Source organism: Mirounga leonina, unplaced genomic scaffold (genome assembly GCF_011800145.1).
Source record: "Mirounga leonina isolate KUSES-001 unplaced genomic scaffold, KU_Mleo_1.0 Mir_170, whole genome shotgun sequence".
NCBI classification, from domain to species: domain Eukaryota; kingdom Metazoa; phylum Chordata; class Mammalia; order Carnivora; family Phocidae; genus Mirounga; species Mirounga leonina.
Window position 1 is genome coordinate 18957281 of NW_023270433.1, and position 16812 is coordinate 18974092.

General features: G+C 48.2%; 2 protein-coding genes across 8 annotated transcripts in view; both read right to left on the reverse strand.

Annotated features, from left to right (window-relative positions):
* Window positions 1-896, reverse strand: part of TMEM268 (transmembrane protein 268) — a 209507-nt gene extending 208611 nt beyond the window's left edge. For all 7 annotated transcript variants that reach the window (XR_004681235.1, XM_035015974.1, XM_035015975.1 and 4 more), the window contains exon 1: window positions 690-896. Coding sequence is in view for 5 of the 7 variants with exons in the window: in XM_035015974.1 (XP_034871865.1) it covers window positions 690-772 (83 nt within the window). In the remaining 2 variants the exon portion in view is untranslated. The remainder of the gene's footprint in view (window positions 1-689) is intronic.
* A 6877-nt stretch (window positions 897-7773) lies between these two features.
* On the reverse strand, window positions 7774-15589 carry ATP6V1G1 (ATPase H+ transporting V1 subunit G1). Its single transcript, XM_035015982.1, has 3 exons — window positions 15381-15589; window positions 11514-11614; window positions 7774-8565 (listed from the first exon to the last, which is right to left on the reverse strand). The coding sequence occupies exons 1-3, from the start codon at window positions 15460-15462 to the stop codon at window positions 8392-8394; spliced, it is 357 nt and encodes a 118-aa protein (XP_034871873.1). The 5' UTR covers window positions 15463-15589; the 3' UTR covers window positions 7774-8391.
* Window positions 15590-16812: the final 1223 nt, after the last annotated feature.

Below are 16812 nucleotides of genomic sequence, written 5' to 3' on the forward strand. Positions count from 1 at the left end.
CGCCGCCCCGGGACGCGGAAGGTCGGGGCCGCCGCAGCCGCTCCGCGCCGCAGCCTCCGGCGCCCGCGCCCCGCCCCGCCTGCCGCGCTCCCGGGTCCCGCCCCCGGCCGGGCCGCCCCGCGCCGTCACCCCACCGGGAGGGGCCGCCCGCCGGGCTCCTGGGGCCCAGCGGGAAACCTGCTCCCTTGCATCAGCCGGGCGCCCTCCGCGCCCGCCGACCACGTGCACGCCTCTGGGGCCCGCGGGCACCCGGGCCGCCCCTCCCGAGCCTCTGCATCTGGGGTCTCCCGCCCGTCTAACACGGGCGGGGCACCCGGCGGATGAGGCGGTCTGGGGCGAGAAACGTCTCAGGGGCTTGCTCTTGAATGAAAAATCCTGGGCGCATCGCGATGAAGAGCATCTGTTGGAGGATCAGGCTACCTGAGCTCCAAGCTAGTTATCTCGGCTTTTTAGATCATCCCCGGTCAAGCAGTTCCCCTCTGGGTGTCTTCGTTTTCTGGACACAACAATCATTTCATGGGCCTGTGTAAAGCTCTAATGAGACAGTCTGTATGAAGTGTTCACAACCCCAGACACAGGATAGCTGCTCCCTCCACATCGGCTGCCTCCCCCACCTGTATCACCTGGGACTCAGAGGGGTCCACAGTGAAAAGTACCCCCCTCCACCCCCGCCCCGGGAAAACACTAACCTTGTGTATTTTTCCATAGAGAGTTCCCTGGCATTCACCTCATGCCAGAACCCTGGGCTCTGCCTCCCTTCTACGGGGCCCATAAACCTCCAAATATTGTAGGAAGGCTCCTTCCTTCCAGGACACCTGCGGGGGCCCACTGGCTCCTAGGCCTCGCTAGGATGGTCAGAACCACCATGCTGCCTCCATGCCACAGCCTGCGTTTCTTCAAGTGGACTTGCTGAGTCAGAATGGATGCATTTTTAATTGCAACAGATGTTGCCAAATTGCTGGGGGCCTCTGAGGCCACAGGACTTAGTTGGCTGTGGCCCAGCCAGAGGCAGAGGTGAAGTGCCTGGGGGGCGGGGAGCAGTGATTGAGGAGCAGAGCAGCAGATGCTGTCCAGGTGCCCTCATTCCCCAGGCGAGTGAGGATGCAGACAGTAGGTAACTAGAGATGAAGTTCATTCATTTATTCGGCAACAGGGGACACTGGGTGCCTGAGAAGTGCCAGGCATTGTACTGGGCAGCAGTGAACACGATACACAAGATCCCTATTTAGTTTGCCTAATTTCCTAAAACACGATTTGGGGGCATGGGAGCGAGAGCCCCGTGGGGTATTGGAGCTTTCCTAACTGCCGATGGGACCTTGAAGGAGATCTTTCGACAGGTGTGTGGCCCGGTCAGCACCCATCCAAATCCTGCCTCTCCAGCAAGGCCCACCTCCGCCATGAGGCCGGATAGCCCACTCCTGCCTCTTCTGCCAGGCGACCTTGACTCGGCATTCTCACTGCGTGTCACTCCAGCATGAACTTCCGTGTGGACACATCCGTCTCATTTGCTGGGGAAGCACAGTAGACGTGGGCCTTTGGAACTGGCCGTCCAGGCTCCAGCACTAACTGGCACGTGAACTTGCACTGGTGGGCTCACCCCTCTGAGCTCCGGTTCCCTCCTTTATGGAAGGGAACAATATCTGCTCAACTGAGGGATGGTAAGACTCAGAGGACGCAGTGCATGACGGGAAGTCTTTGGTGGAAGTGAGCTGCATCCTTGGACAGCCAGGCAAAGCTCCTCTTGCATCTCTGAAACTTCAGCACCCGGTAAGTCCTGGCACCAGGGCATGAGGGAGTAGGGGCCCCACACATATAAAGGTGAACAAAATCCAGGAAAACGTGAGTAAAATCTAGTCAAGTTTTCTGGGGAGCAGGCTTCAGTAGCAATATCTTGATGGATTCACAAGGCTCTGTGTGGTGAGCCCCAGCCCATCCCCACCCCAGCCCACCCCGGACTCGTGTTTACCTGCTCTCCCCAACCCCAAAAAACCCTAAGTTCCAAGAACACAGAGCGCTTCTCAGTTCCTCCTAAGCCCCATGCCCTTTCTCACTTCCAGTTCTCAGCAGTTGCCATTCCTCTCCATCTGGAAAGTAGCCCCAAACCCCATTCCACCTCAACACCTGACTGACGGACCCACTCTCAGGTCTCAGGTGAAAGGGCCCTTCTTCTGGGAACCTGTTCCTGTCCCAGGCCCCGGCGAGAGCCCCCCCCCCCAGCCCCCTGCACTCAGGATCTGCCCCACGCATCTTAAGTAGTGAATGAAGAGCTGTGAATGAAATCATCAGGCCTTCAGCTACAGATAAATCCAAATAACCATAAGCTCCAGCCAAAGCCACTATTACTCAGCAGTTACACCATCTGTCCTGTCGTGTTTGCAAGGGTTACAGACGCGTGTCTGAGGGCTGGCTGCCAACTCTCTGCCAACCTGGATGAAGTGAGGAGGAATGAAGTTCTTCCCAGCCTGGCAGGATCTTCAAGTGTGGCAGCAGATGGGACATGGGGGGCCTCAGAACCGCTAGGTGAGTAAGTGAAAAAACAAAGCACAGGCATTAGATCTTGTTTTTGAAACTGGTCTGCCTGTTCTAGATTCACTGACTTCCTGACTCTTTTAGAAACAGACCACTTAAGACGTTGCCATGGCCTGAACAGCTTGAACTACATCACACAGAGATTCAGGTCGGGAAGCCAGACAGACCCGGGTTCAAATCCAGACTGTGCCACTGATCGGCTCTGTGACCTTGGGCAAGTGACTTTATCGATTCGCGCCTCAGTTTCCTAATGTGTAAATGAGAATAATCATACCTACCTCAGAGTGACAGTGGGAAAATTCGATGTGTATATAAAATGCCTGGAATTTTTCCTGATATAAAACTGATGTTAGTAAATGTGAGCTATTTTTAAAATTATTTCCAAAGCATGCCTGAAAGAATTTTCCTTGGCTAACGACTCCATTACGTTGATTTGAAATCCTGGATGCCACGATGCGCAGTGAGCTCTTCACTACGAGATCTACACAATATAGGTCAACAGCACGTGGGTGCTTAGAACTAAACACACAGCTGTCCTTGTCAGGAGGTGTGCAGGCAATAAGACAAGTCACATGCTGTTGGTCGGGAAACTGGGTCAAAACCAGGAGAAATATTCTGAATTCCTGTCAGGAAGGCCTGGGGTGTCAGGCATCTGTTTCTATGCCGTGCACAGGAAAGCAAGAGCCACAGACGGGTACAAAGAGGGTAAAAGAGAGAGAGAGCTCACATCTGGTCGGGAGAGGGGGGAGCTATCGAAAGTACTCAGGCTTTTAACTAGTGAGCTCCACCCTCTGGTCTTTCTTACCTTTGAAAACCGCACAACGGTAGCCAACCCGGTCGTGTTCTTGGAACAACCAGCCTGGCTTCTCCCATAATCTTATCTTCAGCTGCTGCCCCGGGTTCCAGAATGCTGCCACTATTCCCTTTGTAAGTTACTTTCAAGTAGGAGCAGAAGGGCGGCTGTGTGCCCCTGGCCCTCCAAACCCACCCATCCCCCTCACTCATCCCCTCCAAACACAGTGAGCTATGGCCTTGAGCTGACATTTGACCCACCAGCCAGTGTCATTTGAAGTTTTTTAAAAGCCTGAGATGATAGATGTTGACATGATCTGGCAGCTTCCTCTCCCAGAACCACTGGCGAAATCTTTCAGTAAAGATTGTACCTCTCCTGCTCTTCAGAGCAGCCTACACAGGGGAAGGGAAGTGGGAGGGAGCAAAACTGGAACAGCCTGCCTTGTGGGGAAGCTCGTTCGGTAATTTCAGAGCCACTGAAGTGGTAGGAGACCAGTTGACAGGAGAAAAAACACTCTGAAACCTGCCAGACTATCCCTGAAGGAGAGAAAAAATACAAAGGGTGACAGAAGAGGAGCAAGCCAGACTCATCGGAGCAGGTCCTTTTCACCAAGAGGCTTCCACTGACTTCTGGTACCGTCAGTCTTCTGGCGGGGAAGACCGAATGTGCCAAGAATGTTAGCTACAGGCTTTGAAGCTTTAGGAGGCTGGAGGCTGGGTACTCCACCCACCCTAGTCCTCGGAAAAAGCCTGGAGGCAGAGCAGGGAAGGTTTTCCCTTGCAGCCTTCAGGCTGATCTGATTGGACTTGATGCCCACTCTGTCACTTCCTTGCTCTGTCAACTTGAGCATTCTAGAAGCCTCTCTGGGCCTCAGCTTCCCCATGCTTGGAAGTGGGATCACACGCCTAAAGCGCAGAGCCGTTGTATGTTTACCTAAGTGCCTGGAACATAGGCTCCCTCACTCGAAGCACGCAGATTCCATGTATGGCCTCTGACAAACGGCCTCACCTTTCAGAAACTCGGGGGTTTTTTCCACCCATAACGTGGGAATGGTACATCTTCAGGGAATCTGTAGATACTACACACAAGGTGTGACTTTCTAGAAGCCATTTTATGCCTTCTACCAAGAACTTAAGTAGGTCTGAGCTATGGCACCCAATAGAATGACCAAAGAGTTTCTGTGCTTGTAATGGGCAATGCTGAGGGCATCCTTCTCTCTAGACAATGGGTTCACATGACACAAAATTGCCCGGAGGAGGGGCGCCTGGCTGGCTCAGTTTGTAGAGCATGATCTCTTGATCTCAGGGTCGTGATTTCAAGCCCCATGCTGGGCAGGGAGCCTACTTAAAATAAAATTTAAAAAAAGAAGAAATTGCCCAGAGGAGCAATTGATCTAGGATGTGAGAGATAAAGGGAAAAGGATCACCTAGGTGAGAAGCATAAAAGGGGCGACCCATCTGCTCGGTGCTGAGTGCAGGCAGTGGTTAAGCACAGATGCTGAGCTAGACCGCCAGTCTCAGGCTCCAGCGGTGTTCATCCTTGCAACCGCTCTGCCTCAGAGCCTGCAGAATAAAGTTGCTGTGAGGACTAGTTAATACCAGTGCAGTTCACAGAACATCAGCCAGCATGGCGAAAGCCGTTAACAACCGTAGCAGACATTCTTTACTCACAGAATATCCAAATATCCCTGGGCTCTCCCTTTTTTTTTTAAAGATCTTATTTATTTGACAGAGAGAGACACAGCGAGAGAGGGAACACAAGCAGGGGGAGCGGGAGAGGGAGAAGCAGGCTTCCCGCGGAGCAGGGAGCCCGATGTTGGGCTCGATCCCAGGACCCTGGGATCATGACCTGAGCCGAAGGCAGACACTTAACAACTGAGCCGCCCAGGCGCCCCTGGGCTCTCCCTTCTTAGACTCCTTGCAGCTAGGTCGGCTCATGCGACCCATGCTGGCCAATGGGCTGAAAACAAGTGTCACATGTCATTTCCGGAGTGAAGCGTGCAAGAGCTGGTGCCTGTTTGCCAACTTCTCCTTCCCCTGCCTCTGCCATCGTGGAAACCATGTGCTAAGATGGTAGAGCGGCAAAGTGGAAGTAAACTGAGTCACTGACACCGCAGGAGGACAGCTGCCCTGCAGTCACCAAACTTGTATCCAACATTGTAAGAAATAAACCTTTTTATTAAGCCACTGGGATTTCAGTGTATCCTATCCTGACCAGTAACAGCTAGTATTAGACATGCCAATCAGGGATAAAGAGGGGAAAAGGACAAGTTTTGGAAAATTAGGAAACATTTGCTGAGTACCTGGAATGTTCCAGGAATCACGGGTGGTACTTTGTTTTTAATTCTGAGTTGCTTTAGGACAGTGGTTCTTAACTGGGGGATGGTCTGGGCCCCCAGGGGACACCTGACAATGGAAGTATTTTTGGTTGTCACAGCTGAAGGGGTTCTACTGGCACCCAGTGGGTAGAGGCCAGGGACACTGCCGAAGGACCCTGTAAATGAAGAGCACAAAAAGAAACCCTCCCGTCGCAGACCCTGTCGTCTGAGAGTAACGACTAGCACCAGTTTCTTCTATCGTCTGTATATACACATACAGCCATGTGAATATCTTTTTTTATGCTCAATGGGAACAAATCACACACTGTTCTACATATATGTGTATCTTGGAGTTCATTCCATGTCAGAACCAACATCATGGGCCTTCGTGGCCAAAGAACCAAACAGATGCTAGTTTTTCGTGTCAGGCCACAATGGAAGGCCCTCCCCAAGGGAGATTTTAAAACATCTTAGTCCTGGCCCCATTCCCAGAGATGGATTCAGCTGGCCTAGCAGGACACAAACACCCATCTTCCCTGAGCACCATCAAGCTTAAAGGCTAGAACTAATCCCCCCATCTGTGCTCCAGCTCCTGTGGCCTCCAGACCCCTCAGGGATCTCACTCCACCCAGAAGACAAGACCTTCTCCATCTCGCTCCTTCTATTCCCTTCCCTCCCCACATTTAAACATGGTCTCACCTCCCTTAAACCCTTCACAGCCAAGTCTCTCCACTCACGTGACATTCCATTCACTCTTCAGACTATTTAGGTTCCTCTCTCCCAGATCACCAAGCTCCTTTCAGATCTTATCTTTCCTCTCAACTGACCCTAGATCACACTTTTGAAGTACTTATGTTGCTTCTTCAACTGTACCAATATTCAGCTGCTTGGCTGGAAGTGAAGAGTCAGGCAGAAATGTATGTAAGTACAACCCTATGAACCCAGGATGAAAACATTGGTGGCAAACAGGTTAGATACAGCATCTAAAGTGGTGAACGCAGGTGTTGCTTCTTCATGGTCCTCCAATTTGGGAAATCCGTATTTGCAGTAGGAGAGATGGAGTTTGCTGCACTCAGCAACACCAGGAGTCAAGTCCTAACAAAACCGGGTACAGGGTGGAACACGTTAAGGTGGAGATGTTTATTAGATATCCAAACCAAAACAGCAAATAAGCAATTGACAGCTCTACAGTTAGAAGCTGGATATAAACCTGGGTCTTCAACAGAGATGGTTATTTAAAGCCATGAAGAGAAGCTGGGTTTCAACAAGGGAATGAGCATACGGAAGTCCAAGAACAAATCCCTGGGAAAAGAGGAGTTAGAACTAAAGCAAGAGACAGAGGCGCAAGGTAACACATCACTGCAGAATAAAGCTAAGAAAGTGGTTTAAGAACTGGTCAACCCTGTCAAACAGGACTGAAGGTCAAGGGGGAAGAAGATTGGACCTCCCAATCTGGTCATCATTGCTGACCTTGACACTCGCTTTCATTGTAGTGGCAAGCCTGACTGGAGTGCTTTCACAGTCAAAACTGGAAAAGCTCATATGGAACTCTTTTGAGGAATCATACTATAAACAGGAACAGTAACTAGAGACAAACATGGCCTAAAATCAACCCATTCTGAGTCTCATAAAATGTGATTTTCTTAAAGGGCATCTAATGTTCTCGTACTTTTTCAGAACAAGCAAGGAAATCCCACAGTGTTCTCTTTCAACTGTTTGTATCTACTAGTAATTATTTTTGCAGCCAAAGACTTTCGGCTAATAGAGAGTCACAGAGCATTTAACTCTTAAGAGCTAGTGTGAAGTTCCTATAGGTATTATACATATCATGTAGCCTGCCAGGGAGGAAATATGCTTGATAACTTGCCCAAGGCTGCCCCAGGCCAGGGTGCTCTGGAGAAAAGGCAAACTGCAGACTTACTACTGGTCGGATGCTGTTTTTCGAACCGGTTGCTGGGTGAAATCACAAGTGATTTCCTTCCTGCTAAGATACATACCACAAACATTTTCTGAGTATGCGTGCAAATGTGTATGTGCTACATGTGCTAATTTAATTTCCCAAGTGAAGTTCTACAGAACATCTGGGTCAGAGTGCACTCTGCATTATCAGAAAGGATGAACCAGAGCCATGGAAATGCATGACAAAGTCTTTACTTTCAAGTGATTATCAGTACACCAAGTAAGAACATGTATACAAGTTCTTGAATTCTATCATCTAATAATTTTGATTAAGAGAAACTAAGAGCAGCCCGAACAATATATACTGGTATTCGCTGTTCCACCCTTAGCCGAAAGGACGACTTAAGGCCGGCTGCGGCTTCACACAAGTTACAGTGACTATTTACTACTTTTTCATAGAGAAAGCCCCTGACCTTCAAGAAAGCTTTAGGGAAAAAAAATATTTAATCCCTGTCTTTCTTAAACAGAATTTTTTTTTTTCACTACATCTAAGAAAGAAAAAGTACTGATACATATGTTGCTTGAGCTAAAAGGCATAGGAAAACAGACAATGTATACACATTAATTTCTAAGAAATATGAGGTAAAAGGAGAAAATCTTTGGATAAGCTCTACGTTTGTACAAAGAAGCTAGATTTGCTATTCTCTAAGAAGTGAAGGGACCTACTACATAATATACAGAAATAATGTAATGCCTTTTCACAAGGATGTAACTACTCAAGATTTGCTGAAGCTTCATATTCCATGAAGGCATCTAACATGCCAATCTGCACGCAGAGCTGCTCCTTCCTCCCCTATCCATTTATGCGGTAGTTTTCATGGATTTCTGGCCGGATGTCACAGACAAAGGCCAGCAGGTTATCCAGGACTTCATCCCTGTTCTGCTGGAAGTAGGCCTGGAGGATGGTCATCTTCTCCTGGGTCTCCTTCTCCACTTCGGTGCTGCAGCTGCCATGGGATCCCAGAGCCTGGAGTCGGGGGGTAAGGACACACAGGGAAGGTCAGGTCGGCGCTCTGGCTGGCACAACTTCCTTAGTTCTGGAGAAACCCAGTCTCATCAGTGAATACAAATAAACAGCAACGGGCAATGTAACCTCACGATTGAAGAGCATGTGGGAAGGTGGTGTTCCCCGTTAATGGGAACAAAAACTGAGGCAATCACTTTGGTGGCCAACCTTCAACAATCTATCAAAAGGTAAATTGCACAGCATTTCCACGACTCAGAAATTACCCCAGAGAGCAATATATTCACACTCTCCGGAGTCTAATGTATAGTCTTAACCAAAGACTGGAATGAACCCAAAGATCCAATACCCGACAACTGGTTAAACAAATTATGGTGCATCTATACCAGAGAACATTCTCAGCTATAATAAGAAAGAAAAGTAGACGTGTGCAGCAAGATGGAATGAACTGTATAATATGCAGTTTAAGGGGGAAAAAAAAGCAAGATACAAAATGGTGTCAGTGTGGTTAGTAAATGTGTTTCCTTGTGTGGTTTTAGAAGGGACAGATAAATCGTGGTATATATATATATATAAAAAAAACTCTTAAAAAAAAATAAACACAAGGGGATGCAATTTTGGAGGTACACAGTTTCACCATTACTGCTTCATGTTCTAGCTCTTACATTCAGCAGTAGATTCCCCAGTAGTACGGATACATGACATCTATTCTTTCAAATATAAATATTCTAGCAGAATATGCAAAAGACTATTAATAGTGACGGTTTCTGAGGAGGACTGGAGGACTGGGTGGGAGGGAGACTAACTTTATCGTTGCCCTATTTTACTGCTTGAATTCTTTACCATACTCATGTCTTATCCTTTCAGTCTCCATTCACAATTTTAACACATACTGACAGATAAATTTTCTTTTATCCTTAGTCTTCACAGTATGGCTGGCTTTCTGTCAAGTATATGCCTACTTTGCTAGAATGAGACCTATCAGGTTGTTGCTGTTTTTTGGTTTTTTTTTAATAACTACAAGCCCTTTATTAACAAGTCAGTAACACAGGGAGAAAGCTGTAAAACTACTTTCCTCGGAGGCCCCTAGAGAGGCAAGCACTGTCAGAACTTACCAGGCCAGGGAAGGCAACCCAGCCAGAGGCAAAACGGAGGTCAGGGCCTCCCCCTGGGGAGCAGCTGGCCCGGGGCGCTGAGAGGGGGGATGGCTCGGACCTCAGGCAGGCACTGTGCAAACGCTGAGGCCGCGCAGGGAGTGATGGGGTGACGGGTTCCCGGAGGAAGCCCAGAGCACGGTGTTCCCCTGCGTGGGCAGACACGCGTGTCCATGTGAGAGCCGGTGCCTGCACGCAGCTGACGCACCGACAGCAAAAGGAGGGGTCCCCCGGCAGGAATCGCGGTGGGGAGGGCTCATCCCAGAGCTTGAGGAAATGGCTCAGGAAAGTCTCCCTATCAGGTTCTTGACAACAAAACTTTTTTGTCTTCTAACCTGCTCTTGCCTCTTTCCGAACTATATTAACTACATCCCTTCCTAGCTGTTACACGCACGACGGCGCGCAAGGAGAAAGCCTTCTCTCACATGTCACCTAGTGCTCCATAACCTGTACAGAGGCCTTCACTCCCCTTCTCACAGATGAGGAAACCGAGGCACAAAGAGCTCAAAGTGAACATGCAAAGATTCTAACCCACGTTTCCTGAATTCAAACTTAGGACTCTTCACACTTTACTGTAACTGTTCATATTGGCAGAATAGAGGGGCATTTCACATTAGTTAGCTCAGCTGCTAATTCTTAAAGGTCCATAACCCTACTGGGGGTGGGGGGGTAGGGGAAGCGGGACACTATCTCTGTTCTGTGAATATAAACTACATGCCAGGCCTCAGTCAGTTGTGTCTAAGTTGAAGGGGTCAAACTGACCACTGCTAGGAAACCCCAGAGCTCATGCTTGCATGGCACTGCTCCTGCCTCTGTAAGCAATTGCAGCATCGACGTACAAATAAGCCGAGGCAGCTGCCCCGACAAGAGGACTTCCATACTGTTTTTGTGGGCAGTCTGACAGCTGACAGCACCAATCTGCCCCAGTTCAAGAGTCAGAGAGGTTTCAAGTTTCAATAGCACTGGGACCGTCCAGTGAAAAGATGAAGGACTCTTTTGGACTTACTGCAACAATGGAGGCATGTGCCTTTAATCGCTGGACTTGGGCCTGGGAGGGCATGTGCCTGGAACCAGTGAAGGCCACAAGGTAGAACTTGAGAATGAAGCCCACAAAGACAAGGGCAGAGTTGAGAGATGAAAATAATGTCCTGAGGGCATTACTGAAGCTCCTGGATCAAAATAAAGTTAGCCTTTCACCGGGGTCTTTAATTACATAAGCCAATAAATTCCATTTTGTGTAAAACCAGTTTGAATTGTTTTGTCACCTGTATCCAAGAGTCCTGATAGAGTTTCTTTCCTCTGTGAAGCCCTCCTCCATCCTTTCCCCTTTCCAGAATTCTCCCTGCTTTGTGATCTGTTGTTGTACTGTTATTGCACACATCTTCTGCTGCGCAGCCCAGCCTACACTGTTGCTAAGTGTCTCTACCATACCGGAGTGGGCTCCAGCTGATGGCTGTTATGACCACCACAGCCCTTCTCACAGCTATAGGTCTCCATGACTTGCTCCATGAGGCAGGGACCATGTCTATTTCGGTTCACAGCTAATTCTCTAACATCTGGCACAAGTTAACATGTTCAATAGATATTTGTGAAATGACTAAATGAAGACAGGATTCAAAGTTAGTTAAAAACTGATCACCTAGGAGACTCAGCCTGGACATCCAATAGCCAAAATTTCAAATTTCAACCAGAATCACAATCTCCGAGCTCTGCTGGATATTTTGAGAACCTGGGGAAAAGGGGAGAAGAGGAAAGCCTCAGGAAACTAAAGCAGTAATGAATATAAACCAGGCCCACCGCAGCTTCCTTGGCCTTGAACTCCTTCTCTCTTTGCAGGCGGTATTGTTCAATTTCAGCCTGAGCTTCTTCTTTGGCCTGCTTCAGCCTCCGGTTCTTTCCTGTTTTCAAAGGAAAAAGCTTCATCAAGAAGTGGTTAAAAGACAAGGAGAAGAGGAAGCAGAGACTGAGATGGTAAATTCTAACAGTAAACAAGTAATAAAGTTTTAAAGGTACAGTCCCAAGAGACATGCATAGGAAAGAGGGAATTCAGAGCTAACTGACAGTATAGATTCTTGCCTCCTCTGGGCTGCACTTAACTAGGAAGTGATAAGGTAAAAAGGACCATCTTCCATAATTACAGACTGTAAATGACGGAAAAAATTCTGGAATGTGTCAGAATATTCTCTCAATCTCCACTACTAAGAACCAAGACAAAATGGGGGACATTAGCCTTCTGGGGAACTCTTCCTTTCCCAAGAAGTAAACACCTAAGTATCCCGCTGATTACAACTGGAGCTCTGCTTCGAAGCTGAGCAAGGACACTAATATGCCCCCAAGGGGCATTAACCTAAAATGTAACTAATGAAACATCTGATGTAATACTGGAAACTAAAAACCATGCTTGTGCACAAGGAAATAAGTAATGAAAGTGATTCTTGGAAGGAATCCTAAATGGGGAGCACTGGATGGTTAAGACTGCACAAGCATCTAAGGAATGAGGAGACACAGGTGCTCTGGTTTCTTGAAGAGAATAAACAGCTTAAAAAATTCTCTAGATGCCATCAGAGCCTGTATGAAAACAGACCACAAGACCAAATAGCATATATTCTTTGCTTTGAATCTTTGCTCACTGATCAAACTTCTCAGATACCCAAAATGGGGGGGGGGGGGGGGGTTTTAGATGATCACCCGGGGATTTTTTTTAATTAGAACATAAGACATCCTGTATCTAAAAGTAAGCTTTGTTAGACATCACTGTATGTCAATTTCCCAAATCCCACTCAACCCATGTGGACGAATGAAACTGAATTTAACCTCCCATCTCCTAATGAAGAACACGATTCTGGATGTATACTGACCCCACAACATCAACACTCCGTGATGTTTCTGGTAAAACAATCAACAGATCTAAGCACCCAGAGACTATTTCTGCAAGTGTAGTTTACTCCAGTCTTACTTAGGGCCTACTGCTGTCCACGTGAGCCTACTTCTACTCCTGTCCTCCACATGCCATCCTCCTCATCGTCTACATTCAAAGCCATATTTCAGAGCCAAAGATCTTTTCCAAACCAACAATCTACAAATAACATCTATGGCTCAAACATTATACTAGCTCCACATAATTTCACAATACCACTCTCCTCGTCACTCCCAATTCCCACAGCTCTTAAGATAAAACCACTCTCGGGGCGCCTGGGTGGCTCAGTCGTTAAGCGTCTGCCTTCGGCTCAGGTCCTGATCCCAGGGCCCTGGGATCGAGTCCCACATCGGGCTCCCTGCTCCACGGGAAGCCTGCTTCTCCCTCTCCCACTCCCCCTGCTTGTGTTCCCTCTCTCACGCTCTCTCTCTGTCAAATAAATAAATAAAATCTTAAAAAAAAAAAAAAAAAAGATAAAACCACTCTCTGCCCCTCAGGTATCTTCAAAGTTCAATTCTGATAGGCTTCTCTGAAAACCAAAAATAAATATTTGAACAGTAAATCATGTTTCTTTTAAACCTTATTTTTCAGGGAGCTAATATTTTGTTTTACTCCAGTGAAATAAACCGTAACACGATTAAGTTTTATGGTCCAAAGCAATGATTTCATGAAAAATTTAGGCTGGACCATTTTGTCACACCATGCACTGCCTCTTCCCAATTCCTAACTGGGCAAGTTAACCATCACTACAAAGATCAAACAAAGGCAGTGATTCTTTTCAAATTGTAGTTCTTGTCAATACTTCTGTTCCTAATTACTGCAAATTCTGAGATGTATACTAGCCATTAACTCACTCCTTTAAAACAGATTCATTCAGTAAATATCTAACAGCTATCTGAGATGTACAAGACCCTGCACCAAGCTTGAGGAGATAAAAATGTAAAACGTGATCCCTACCTCCTAGACATTCAGAATTATTCTTACCATATTCCAAGTATTTGTTCCTGCACCTCCCCCAAATAATCTCACATGCTTCCCAACAGACACAACTTCTGTTACTAATGAGCCATCACAGGACAAACTCTGAAAAGTCATTCTGGAAATACTTTATCAAGAGCGTGATGAGAAATAGTCTATGAAGAACACAGAACTTTCCAGTCACCAGAGCAAGAATAAAAGGCTTGTTCCCATCTCCAGCTCCCTCAAAGAAAGCTTTTCCTATCACACAGCCCCTTAATCCAGAAAGTACAAGAGCCATGCTTGCAATCTACTTCTGTGTGGGATAAAAGTGTAAGTCATAACAGGAGACACACCAAGGAATCATTAAGAGTTAATAGTTCTTGCTATTTTATCCCCTCGCATGGGAAAAGAGGCCTCTAGGCCACTATGCTGCTTCCCAGGGTATGGTCAAATCATTTCTCTAAGTCTCATTTCACCCATCTGTATGATAGGGATAGAAATACCTATCTCACCAGATGGGAAAATGAATACATACAGCTGAATTACACACAGTCCCTGTAATCCAGGAGCTTAGTCTAGTGACTGTGCCATATAAAGAAACAAGTTATTGCACAGCGATGACAGAAATAAGCTCTTAGGAAAGACTCCTGGCCTAGCCTGAGAGGACAAGGCAGGGAAGGCTTCCTGGAAGAACTGCTGCCTACATTTTGAGATCTGGAGGACGACTAAGTGTTAGAGAAAAGAGATCGGAAACTAGGAAAAAGGACTTCCAAGCAGAGAAGAGAGCTGTGCAAAGGCTTGCAGGTGAAATAAGGCATCACAGTGGTTCAGGATGCCTGGAGGAGAGAACCTAAAAATGAGATAAGGGAAGAAAGCTAGACCCGGACCAAAAAACACGGCCAGTATACACCCTATGAAGCAATCTGGGCTTTATTCTGTAGGCACTCAACGTTTGGTGACTGTAAAGGTGGTGGGGAAGTCCTATTTGCATCCCAGGGAGGGCTCTGACTGCAGTGAGGAGAATGGACTTGAAGGAGGCCGAGGCCCTCTCCCACTCACCAGTCTAGATTAGATCCACCTGTGAAGTTCTTGAGCAGCCTTACATTTCTCAACTTTAGCTTTCATGTCACCTGCAACGAACCCACCCAGTATCTGCTTCCTTCACTGGGACTCTGAATACCGTGTTGATGGAGACACTGGTGCACCGGGCAAGGCGTCTGGCACATATTAACCACATTAAAAAATTTTTTTTCTTTTTAAGAAATTAACGAATCAGGCTGGTACCAGAGCCTCAGAAAATCTTGTGTCCCGGACTAAGACGCTAGCTGTAGGGGTGGGGGAAAGTGAAGAACCATAATAAACATCTTCGCGACTGACTAAACGTGGCGGACAAGAGGAGACGTGGCAGAGAGGGCTCTGTTTCTAGCCTGAGCAACAGCGTGGATGGTAGCTCTGTCCACTGAGACAGAGCAACACAAAGGAGCAAGTGACGGGGAAAGACGACGAGTCCCGTTGGAACAGCCCATTTCACGCGCCTCCCGGACCCCAAGAAGGTCATCCACCTATTGTTTCCTCGCCCTGTCTACTGCCCCACATCGCAGCTTCCAGCCGACCTACAAGCCTTCCGGAGCCTCAGATCCTGACGGCTTCGAGACACACAAGCTTCCGCGACTGTCCCCACCCCTCCACGCCGCAGGGTTTTGGGCCTCATCCACCTACCACCTCCCGCGGCCTGGCCGCGACCTCTGCACCCGCGCCACGCCTGGTCGCCCCACCCCGAAACTCACGCTTGCGGGCCTCCGACACCTTCTCGGCGGCCCGCTTCTCGGCCTGCAGCAGCTGCTGGATGCCCTGCGACTGGCTGGCCATGGCGGCGGCGACTCTGAGGCCGAGGGAAGGGGCCTAAAACGGTTTGAGCGGGTCCCTCGGGTCAGCTGACCCAGCCGCCTAGGACCTGCGCCTGCGCCCTGCGCCGGCGCCCCGCCCGCCGTCACGTGACGACCGCAGCGCCGCGTCAGCTGATTGCGCTCGGCGCCTAGTGACTCGAGCGGGAAGGGGCGGGGCGGGGAAGGAAGGGCAGAGCGTCGCGGCTGCGCCTGTGCAGGATCAATCGCCTGTCTTCCACCCCTCCCCCACTCAGCCTCATCCTCCTTGAATGGCTGGGTCTTCGCCGCACTGCCTCGTCGTTATTGCTGTAATCCGTCACTTCGCAACATGCCCGCGTTAAGGTCGGGAGAGAAGGAATCGGGCCAAAACACAAATAGCTTCCCCTCTTTTGCTCTCTGTTTTACTCTCTCTGTCTCTCTCTGTCTCTGTCTCTGTCTCGCTCTCCCCCCCTTTCTGGAATGTTCCTTGGCGCTTAAATAGATTAAGAGGCACGTTAGAGGGGCGCCTGGGTGGCTCAGTCGTTAAGCGTCCGCCGCTCAGGTCATGATCCCAGGGTCCTGGGATCGAGCCCCGCATCAGGCTCCCTGCTCAGCGGGAAGCCTGCTTCTCCCTCTCCCGCTCCCCCTGCTTGTGTTCCCTCTCTCGCTGTGTCTCTGTCAAATAAATAAATAAAATCTTAAAAAAAAAAAAAAGAGGCACGTTAGGAAAATACTTAACAGGCTCGGGGGATAGAGCGTGAATTGGGAATAGGGTACTTGGGGACAGATATTAATCTGTGTGATTTGGGGGAGGATGATTTCCCTCTTTGTACCCGAGTTCAGGGACGAGTTGGACTATTTTCCATAAATATTTGATGAATGCCTGCTATGATCCTAGACTACTGTTGGTACTGAGGAAATAGCAGAGAGCAAGACAAAGTCCCTGGTAGAGTGCACAGTTAATGGACCCCCCCAAAAAAAACAGAAAATTGCAAACTGATAAAGTAATGAAGGAAAAATGCAGAGCACTTTAAGAAAGAGGGGAATGTGGAGGTGCCCGTGAAGGTTTTTCCACTGAATTGGCATTTTAAAATGAGATGAAAAGGGTAAGAAGTTAACCAGGAAAAGATAGTGGGGGATAGTGGGGAGTTAGGGTTGATTAGTGGAAAAGGACCAGCATGTGTGGATTTGGGAGTAGCAATTTGGCACAGAGATATCCCCCAGCACAAATAGGTAGATAGGAAGTCAATCGTTGAGTTTACAGTATGACAGATTCCGCCCTACACACTTGACTTGCTCCTGACAGCTACTCTAAGGTAATGTTATTAACTCCTTTCTATAATAACCAAACTGA

Bases quoted from the DNA above. Each gene is read 5' to 3' on its own strand.
- ATP6V1G1 (XM_035015982.1), bottom strand. From the start codon at position 15,462: ATGGCCAGCCAGTCGCAGGGCATCCAGCAGCTGCTGCAGGCCGAGAAG. The intron at 11,615-15,380 runs GTGAGTTTCGGG...CTTTGAAAACAG, and splicing joins GGTGTCGGAGGCCCGCAAGC to GAAAGAACCGGAGGCTGAAG. The intron at 8,566-11,513 runs GTGGGCCTGGTT...CCCCGACTCCAG, and splicing joins TCAAGGCCAAGGAAGCTGCG to GCTCTGGGATCCCATGGCAG.